Genomic DNA, 9,911 nt, shown 5'->3' with positions numbered 1-9,911 from the left:
TATCATAGCAATAGGCAGAATTGAAGGGCAGCCAAGGGGGCTTGACCTGGAGGGAGATGTGGAGATGATTAATGGAACCTTGTGTCTCTAAAGGCAAAATAGATGAATAGCCAATTAGGGTGCTGCTTAATACATCAACAAAAAGAAGGCATATGAATAACAGATGGAGGGTGGTTGCCTCAATAGAAAGTCTTTATCTTTTTGCCCAGATCCTCGAATTTAGCAAGTTTGTAGACCCTGAAACCAATAGCTAAAGAGGTGGCCAAGTCCACAGGAGGAAGACTTTGAAATGCCACGGCAAAAACATACAGTGTTAGTTTCCCCCATTTTCCTCAAAAGAGACCTAAGATATTTACTTGAGAAAATTCACACTGTGGAAAGAGGACTATCCAAATATTCTGAGGGTATTCTGTCTGAATTGACATTGATTTATAGGGTTTCGAAATATCATGGTACAGTGGAGGCATTGAGGGGTCAGGATCTGAAATAAACAGAATCCTGCCTAAGTCTGGCTCTCAAAGGCTCAGGAGGTTTGTAGCCCCATCCAGGGGTCAAGTCTCTGGTCCCCAAATATATGATTGGAATTGACACATTTGGCTGTTGAAGGAAACCCACCTTGAATTCATTCAAACCAAATGAGACCTATCATAGTGGAGAAGGTGAAGTGGAAGCTTCTGAAACTGTACCTCTACAGTCCCATTCCCTCTATCTCCCATTCCCTTGCCAGTCCTGGATAAGATGGTGAATCAAACACCACTGTATTTGGTGGTGATGATGGGGGGGTGTGTGGCAGAAATTAATGCTACTCTAAATGATCTTAAGAATGAAGCGGGAGGTGGTCCATATCATAGCTCCATTTAATTCACCAGTCTGACCTTTGCAGAAACCAAATGAATCTCGGAGAATGACTGTAGGCTACTGCAAACTCAAATAATAACCCCAATTATGGCTACTATGCTAGATGTGTTATCTTCGCTGGTGCAGATTAATATGGCCTCGGGTATACTGTATGACATTCTTTTTGATCCCAATCAGGAAAGATCAGAGAAAGGAACAGAAACTGTTTGTATTTACATGGAACAATATACATTTACAGGTTTGTTTGGGGCCTACGTTAACTTCTGTTGTTATAATATGATCAGATGAGATCTGAGCCGTCTGGACGTCCTACACATCCTGTTGATAAGGTGAATGAGCAAGAATGGCTAGCACTCGGAGACATTGGTAAGACATATGTGTTACAGTGTATAGGAGTTTAATTTGATGGCAACTGAGTGAACTTCCACCGTTGTAAAGTGTTTAGGGATCCAGCTGGGTCAGGCCAAGTGAGGATAACTCTTCCAAAAGACAAATTGCTGCATCTTGCCTTTGTACCAGAAAGAAGGAAACAAAATTCCTTTGGCTTCTGGTGCAACATATTCCACATCTAGGAATGTGCTCCAACTCATATATTGAGTGACAGGAATAGCTCCCTGCTCTGAATGAGAACTGGAGCAGAAAGTCAGAATTGCAGTACAAGCAGCCCTGCTCCTTGGATCGTATGATCTGGCAAACCCTAGGCCAGCAGAGGATTAGTGACGAGAAAATATGCAGTGTGGCATCACAAAACAGACCTCTGGGGTTTTGGAGCAAGACAATGCCGTCTGCAACAGAAACTTATATGCTTTATTTTTTTTCTTTTGGGGGGGTGGCGCAAAAGCCGGGGAGGGACAGAGTGAGAGAGAGAATCTCAAGCAGGCTCTATACTTAGTGCGGAGCCCCACGTGGACTTGATCTCATGACCGTGAGATCATGACCTGATCTGAAATCAAGAGTCCGATGCTTAACCAACTGAGCCACCCAGCTGCTCTGAAACTTACAAGCTTTTTGAAAAGAGTCCCTGTGTGTCATGTGTATCACCTGTGTTCCGGTGTGTCACCGGAGCCTAGCAGAGGCAGAATTCTTGATTGTAAGAAACCAAGTAACCATGTGTCTGGAACTGTCCATTATGAGCTAGGTTCTGTCAGACCCACAGAGTCATAGACTCAGGCAGGCCCAGCAACATTCCAAAACAAGATTGAAATTGTGGGATCAAGGCTAAGCAAGACCAGAAGATATGAGTTAACTGCATGAGCAGGTGACTCAGATCCTCATATCACCCACCACGGGTGTACCAGCACCCGTCCCTCAGATCATTCCTACACTATGTGGGGGCTCATCTAACCAGCTTATGGAATAGGAAGAGCTTGAACAAGTTTTATGGGCAGGTTGGCTTACTGTGTGGATGAAACCCAAAACGGGCAGTGGTTTAATTACACTCAGAGTGGGAGGGGACTTGAAAATAGTGGTGAGGAAAAATGGTCCCAATGGACAAAGCTCAGAGTGGTGTGCCTGTTACTCATTCTGTGTGGATGGAGCAGTGGCCTGAGGTGAGAATGAAGACATACTCATGAGTAGAGGGAATAGTTTAATGGGTTGGTTGCAGGTCTGGAAGGACAGGACTGAAAAATTGAAGCATCAAGGAATGTGGATGTATTTAAGGGAACGGGCATAAGGTGTGAAGATTTTTGACTCACATATTAATGGACACCAGAAAGCGTCTCTCACAGAATAGGCAGCGAACAACCAAGTAGACACATGACCAGGCTAATGCACCTTAGCTGTCTTTGAATTGGCATGATGAGCACATGAACAGAGAACCACAGGGGCAGAGACAGAGGCCATGCATGGACTCTATTTACCGACACTTTTCTGAAAGTCTAACCTGCCAGCAATAGAGACCTATACTGAGCTCCCAATATGAGCTCCCAATCATCAAGGAGATGATTTCCAATAGGTGATTTTCCTTGTGTTAGAGGATCAGTGTGCATCAAACTCATGAAACAACATATTTGACATTTTCTTTAAAAAAATCCTAGGAATTTTAATAACTTCAGTGCTTAATTTTAGTATCTTTAGTACCTTCAATGGTAAGTCATTTCCTGGCCTTGGTCTCATGCTATTCAACTGAGTGGGGATAAATATAAATTGTACACATTAACGTAAAAAAAATTATAATAGTAAACTCCTTAACACAAGAAAGGAAAACAAACTATGGTATCTTTTTCAACCATCGTTGGGACATTAAATCAATGGTGTATGCAAAATTGTTTAGCTCATATTAGGTATATAATACTGGGTGCTCCATAACTGTTAGTTGAATAATTATCAGTAAGACCATTGACCTGGGAAAGTGCTTTAACAGATATTTATAGATATTGGATATTTAATATTTTAATTGGAATTGTTATAAAATGCTATTCTCCTTTTCTGTCTTAAAAATTTTTTATAATTTCACTTTTTCTTACTAATTCTGTGTTAGCATGTGGACATCAAGCATTGCCTAGAATTAATAACGGTGTTCTCAGGGCTGATGGCATGTGTAAGGCTGTGCTTGTCTTTTAACCTTTGGAGTCTCCTCTTCTCTAGTTGGTGTATTTGCTATTATATCCCTTATCCTCTGTTCTGATTCCTTACAGATATCAGAGGACATCAGAGTGTTTCAGTCAAGACTGAAAGGAGTAAAACCTAGCCTAAATTAAGGGGGATTTACTAAGAAGATATTTGTGTTCTCATGGCAATGATGACTCTCTAAGCTCATGGAAAATTGAACTGGCATCTGGAAAAGCATCAGTAACAAGGCTATGTGTGTGTGTGTGTGTGTGTGTGTGAACACAATCTCTTTCTTTCCTTTTTTTCTATGTCCCATTCTCTTGCTCAATATGTTCATGGCTTAAAATGATTGTTCTAGCCCTCACTAAATTTAACTTTTTAGTTCAAATGTCAAATACCATCTATGAAGTCTTTCTGGTTTTTAGTTCAAAATATCAAAGAATGAGAATGTGATAAGATCTCTAAACGGCTGCAAAATGGGCTTATTCTATTTTTTAAATATAATTTATTGACAAATTGGTTTCCATACAGCACCCAGTGCTCATCCCAACAAGTGAAATGGGCTTATTCTAGATCACCCTTTGCCAGAGAAAGAGAGACAAAGACCTGTAGTAGAGGGATTCCATGGCATAAACATAGCTGCCTAGTTCCACCCCTTACGCACTGGTATATGTGTGTTTGTGGCAGTTCCTAGGGAAGGAACTAGAATTTGTAAACCTATTTTTAATCCTAAATTAGAGATGGAAAATTATATCTGGTCCTGCCAAAAATTGTTTTCATTTTCATCTTGACCAGTTTACATTTGAGAGAGCTTTCCTGCTTTGTATTGTATTCAGGAAAGATAACAAGGACTAGAGTTCCTAATATTTTCCCCTGACTTTTCTGTGCTATCCACCAAAATTGTATGAAAAACAAGTTCTAACACTATTTCAGGGAAAAACAACATACTCATCCTAATGATGTTATTTTTCCTTACGATCAACTTAGACAGAATGGTTGATCAGCTCCAAGGAACATGGAAATCCATTTCTTGTGAAAATTTTGAAGAATATATGAAAGAGCTGGGTGAGCCGTTTTTACTTTTATATTGTAGCCAGGAAAAATGGGAGACTTGATAACACAGACACTCGCTTTGTATGATATCAGATTAATCTTGGGCCCCTCCCTCCAATAGAAATATAAAAGCAATCACATAGAAACAATCGGCATTGGTTCAGAACCTAGATGCAGTTCTATGCAACATTAGTTTATAATCGGCAGACTCCTGTCCTCACGTAATTTACCATGGATTTACACAGATAAAACATACACGTGCCATATGCTAAATGGCAAATTATTTGCATAAATAATTTAAAGCAAACGGTCATAATTATTTTAAAAAATGATCATTTCGCAAGCATTTGCTCCAAATCTTTACAGGATCTTCAGAATAGATCTTGTTTTCTAGTTTCAGGTGGCTGCTGGCCCTCCTTAGTGTCCAGCCACCATTGTCACATTGTCTTCTTCTCTTCTAGAGTCTAACATCTCTTTTCCTTTTCTTATAAGGAAAGTTTCTTACGACGAAACTGTGATTATCTTTAGGCTCCACATGGATGATCCAAGATAAACTCCTGATTTTGAGATCCTTGAGTTAACCATATCCACAAAGTCCCCTTTAGCACATAAAGTGATGCACAGGTTCCAGGGATTAGGGTGTGAATATCTTCGGGAATAATTATCTAATATATCACAACTTGTTGTGTTTCACATTGTGGGTTCATGAGGCATATTACGGTGTTTCTATAAAGTATTATGTATTATGTAACAATAACAAAAATTTATACCTATATGGACTGACACAGAAAATCTCCAGGATATAGAGATAGGGGAAAAAGTAAGTGGAATAATAATTGTTAGACTAGAGGATTTATATTTTTGAAAATCCTATATATAGTGGTGGTGGTTGTATAACATTTACTTAATGCCACTTAACTGTACACTTTAAAATGGTGAAAATGGTAAATTTTATATGTATTTTAGCATAATACAAAATATGTAATGGAAGAAAACAGACTCTATATATGTGTACATATAAGAATGTAAGTGAAGAGATAAAGATGTTGAATAATTCATGCCAAAAGATTTTGTCTGTATAAATGAGTACATTTTAAAATAGGGAGATGGTTCATAGCTTTAATCAAATTTTCGAAGAGGTTCTTCACGAACCAACAAGACCAGTAACTACAGGACTAAAGAAAAATGACGACCACCAGCCAAAACTAGAGACTAATTTTATTCTGCAAAATATAATGTATTTTAACTTATAACGGTGCTACTTGCTTCAGATACTTGAATTCATGCTGCATTTAATCTGTTTAACTCACAAACCTAGTTAGTAAAGAATTATACAGCTAACATGAGTTTCCAAAGCCAGTGACGGATTTAACCATAGTGTCCTTTTATCTGATTCCTAGGAATAGGAAGAGCCAGAAGGAAACTTGGCTGTCTGGCAAAACCCACGGTGACCATCAGTACACAGGAAGGTCTGATCACTATAAAAACCAGAAGCATCTTTAAAAATAACGAGATCTCCTTTAAACTGGGAGAAGAGTTTGAGGAAAATACACCAGGTGGCCATAAAACCAAGGTGAGGCCTTCAACACTCTTTTAGATAAATTTCATAAGAATGCTAATTCAAAATCATTCTAAGTAAATCACGAATTATAGCAAACACATCTAGAGTCTGTATTAGATCAACTTGGGCTAAAATCTAGGTCTAAGGATCTTAAATTTTAATATGCATACAAATCTCCTGTGATGCGTATGAGAAATGCCTCTTTGTAGGTCCCATCCTCACAGGCTCTGATATCTGGTGTAGGCACCTGAAAACTGTATTTCTAACAACAATTCTGATGCAGATGCTTAGCTGACCTATTTTGAGAATTATTTCCTTAGATTCTTCTCTCAGAAACAAAGTTCTGCCTTTCTACTTTGTAGCAGTTTCCTACCAAGCATAAAGTCACAATGAATAAAATGTGTATTAGCCAGTATAGGTGAGGTTATGCCACAGTGACAGATTAACCACATGCCCTCATGACTTATCACAATGGGAATTGCTTTCTAATTTATAGTACATATTCACCATTGTTGTGGGGTTGAAGAATCTTCTGTGTGTGTGGTGGTGAGGGGACAGGAAACAGGGTATCTACCCCTCTTATTTCTCAGGGAGAAGAAAGTTTTAATTATTATTCAAGACAATATTATATTTTTACTCTTATAAAGCCTCCTCCCCCCGCCCCCCCCACCCCGAGAAGAATCAGCCAACAAATTTAGTGTTGGCAAAGTCTTAAAATATACATGAAACTATAAACACCACTCTAAAACTACCTGAGAGCATCACAAAAGCTGAAAAGAATTTGGTACTTCATAGAATTTTAGTGTTCACATGTGACAATCTGAGCTGAATTTGGTTTTGTCTGTTTTCCAGAGTGTGGTAAACTTAGATAATGACTCTCTGATTCAAGTTCAGGACTGGAATGGCAAAGAGACCACCATAAAGAGAAAGGTGGTGGATGGGAAAATGGTGGTGGTGAGTGAGCTGTTTGTCATTATTTTTTTCACCATCTGTAACACCTCTATATAAAATCACTCAGATGTCTTGTTCTAAAATGATGGAAGTAAATGTGATTTTTCTTTTTCTCTTGCTTTGTAAGAATGCGGGAAAACATTGGCAGATAAATGTATGATCATAAATCGTATAAAATGTGCATGGATTGAGGAACTAAGAAAACGAAAGAACATAAAAAAATGTGTTGCCTACTTCTTTGACTTGTCATAAACCAAAACAAGCATGCACTTGTGCAATAAAGATTTCAGCAGGGATTTCGAGTTGTTGTTAATCCTTCACTCCATACTAGGATTAATTTCTCACTGTTTTCCAGTTTAACACCAAACACGTGGAAAGGAAATTTAAACTAATGCAAAGCTTAAGTGGTATCTACTTGGTGTATGGATGAGTTGACACAATTAAAAACTAACATTTCTGTGGTTGTTGTGTCTGCATGTTTTCATATATTATTTATCCACTCCTCACAATAATCCTGTGAGGTAAGACTTGTTAGTCCATTTACCAGGTGGGAAAACTGAGATTCAGCCACTGACTTCACCTAAGGATATTCAGCTAGAAAAACATGGTGGTGCTGGGATTAAAACCCAGGTTGGCTTCATTCCCAAGTATACTTTTTTAAGTCCACCCTTCTCTCTCTGAGGATGGCTTCTCAGTTCATCTTTCTCCCTACACAGTGGAGGGACATATGCCAATGATTCTTCTTCCCAAACTGCCAATTCCACAAAAATGAATAAAAAAGCCATTTTGGACATAATATGAAATAGTTCTAAGGGAATATGCAAGAATTGTGTGGAGGTAAAAAACAAACAAACAAACAAACCAACCAATCTTCATTTCTTCACATAAGGATATTTTTTCTTTCCACAATGAAGAGTACATTTTCCTTACAAAGTAGTAAGTAGAGGACTAAGGATACTTGATTTTATTGCCCCTTATAATGGCATAATCACCAAACAGATTGGTTTTTAGTTCATTAGGAAGAATATTAGATTCAGAATCTAAAATGTACATTTCCATCTCTGCCATTCAGTACTTACATGACTTTGGATGAGTCATTTATCTTTTCCAAATTCAGTTCACTTGTCTTAAAAAAATGTAGAAATGTCTTCATGGTTTCTTTGAGAGAATTAAATGCCATTATGTATACATTAGTGCTCTAAAAACCATAAAATACTACATCAATGTAACAATGTCATTATTTGAAAATGTAGGGTTATGTGAAATCGCAAAAACGCTTCAATGTAGGCATTTAAAATGTTTGAATAAAGACTGAAGTTTCTATAGTATATGTATTGTTTATATATATACACATACATTACATATTTACAATATATATGTATATACCGCACATACCCTATTTAATATATGATTTGTCATCCCCACCCCCCCCCCACACACATACACCCACACATGTGGCAAAATCAGCTAACAGTTGGTATCTATTGTTCTCTATGTAGATCTCTTTTCAAAACTCCTATGGATAGTACTTAGTTTGCATGGTTCTAAAAGTCAGTTTCACCAACAATACTGATATATCTCATCCTTTGTCTTCTAGGAAAGTGCCGTGAACAATGTTATCTGCACTCGGACATATGAGAGAGTACAAACAAACTCAGCCTCCAACTCTTAAGCACTCCCAAATTGTGATACAGACTGCTGAGGCTGTTTAAATAAAACTCCAAAGTAAAATGTTATGACTGCTAATACAAGAGAGCCTACGCACAAATGTTGGCAATTTTGGTTTCCCAGCTTTGTATACCTGTATTCTATGGTACTTTGGTATTGGCAGCTATAGGAAACCAGAGTGATATTCAGGGTTCCTATAATATAATCAAAGTCACCTCATATTGATTTTTTTTTCTCATTTGACATACTATGTTAACCCTTTATATTCAACATGACCTGCCCTAATAGGGAAAATAATATTAATTTACTAAAAAAAACCTTTTTATAGGGCCTGGAGATACATCAGAAAACAAAACACAAAAATCTATGCCTTGTTAGAGTTTACAATCAAGTTGCATTGGAGGCTCTTTGGGATGATTCAGATTTCAGATTTAACTTATTATAGTATATAATGATTTGTATTTAGAAAGAATTTTGTCCTAAATGCTCAGGATTTTTTCTTTCATAATTGAGTGTTTGTTGGTTGATCAGTACAGACATTTCAATTTGTACACAATTCTTAACATATGTACCGATAATCTAAAAAATCATGTAGTTGTGATTCTTTTCTAAAAGTTATTCTATGATGTCCAGTTTAAAATTTGGAGGCAAATTTTCTTTAACAGTATATCAAGTACCCATATCTTCAAGGCTAATGCGCTGTTACATTGTTAAATGCCATCAATTAACAATTTAATAGTATATACACTACATACTCACATTTCAATCTTGCACAGCACATTAACAAAGTTACTAGGAAAACTGGATTACCACAGCCAAGATGTTACAGAGTATACAAAATTCTCACAGGGAGAACCAAGATCAAGGAGTGGTCTTTTTTAGGAAACAATTCTACCAAAAACAACATCGGAATAGAAGTACTTTAAAATGTTCAACACATGTCATTTGCCAAGAGTGGAAGTTTGACTTCTTCTTTGCCAATTTTTATGCCTTTTATTTCTCTTTATTTTCTGATTTCTGAGGCTAGGACTTCTAGTACTATGTTGAACAACCGTGGTGAGAGTGGGCATCTCTGTTGTATTCCTGACCTTAGAGGGAAAGCTCTTAGTTTTTCCTCATTGGGGATGGTATTAGCTGTGGGCCTTTCACATATGGCCTTTATGTTGTTGACGTATGTTCCTTCTATTCCCTACTTTCTTGAGGGTTTTTGCCAAGAAAGGATGCTGTATTTTGTCAAATGCTTTTTCTGCATCTATTGAGAGGATCA

At 37.5% G+C, this 9,911-nt stretch overlaps 1 protein-coding gene across 6 annotated transcripts; it reads left to right on the top strand.

Annotated features, from left to right (window-relative positions):
* Window positions 1-2,015: 2,015 nt before the first annotated feature.
* FABP12 (fatty acid binding protein 12) lies at window positions 2,016-8,863 on the top strand. Of its 6 annotated transcripts, none has more exons than XM_007073790.2 (6): window positions 2,016-2,116; window positions 3,498-3,651; window positions 4,399-4,476; window positions 5,865-6,037; window positions 6,878-6,979; window positions 8,574-8,863. In XM_007073790.2, the coding sequence occupies exons 3-6, from the start codon at window positions 4,404-4,406 to the stop codon at window positions 8,646-8,648; spliced, it is 423 nt and encodes a 140-aa protein (XP_007073852.1). In that variant the 5' UTR covers window positions 2,016-2,116; window positions 3,498-3,651; window positions 4,399-4,403; the 3' UTR covers window positions 8,649-8,863. The 6 variants fall into 6 exon arrangements, with proteins under 6 accessions (XP_007073852.1, XP_042829114.1, XP_042829111.1 ...); XM_042973180.1 differs by having other exon boundaries at window positions 3,498-3,664; window positions 4,403-4,476; XM_042973177.1 differs by having other exon boundaries at window positions 3,498-3,666.
* Window positions 8,864-9,911: the final 1,048 nt, after the last annotated feature.

The sequence above is a fragment of the Panthera tigris genome, chromosome F2 (genome assembly GCF_018350195.1).
Source record: "Panthera tigris isolate Pti1 chromosome F2, P.tigris_Pti1_mat1.1, whole genome shotgun sequence".
In the NCBI taxonomy this organism is placed as follows: Eukaryota; Metazoa; Chordata; class Mammalia; order Carnivora; family Felidae; genus Panthera; species Panthera tigris.
Note: the sequence above shows the minus strand (reverse complement) of the source record. Positions and strands in the feature narration are given on the sequence as shown.

Coding starts and splice junctions, on each gene's coding strand:
- FABP12 (XM_042973177.1), top strand. Junction 4,477..5,864: donor AGAATATATGAAAGAGCTGG/GTGAGCCGTTTT, acceptor TCTGATTCCTAG/GAATAGGAAGAGCCAGAAGG. Junction 6,980..8,573: donor TGGATGGGAAAATGGTGGTG/GTGAGTGAGCTG, acceptor TTTGTCTTCTAG/GAAAGTGCCGTGAACAATGT.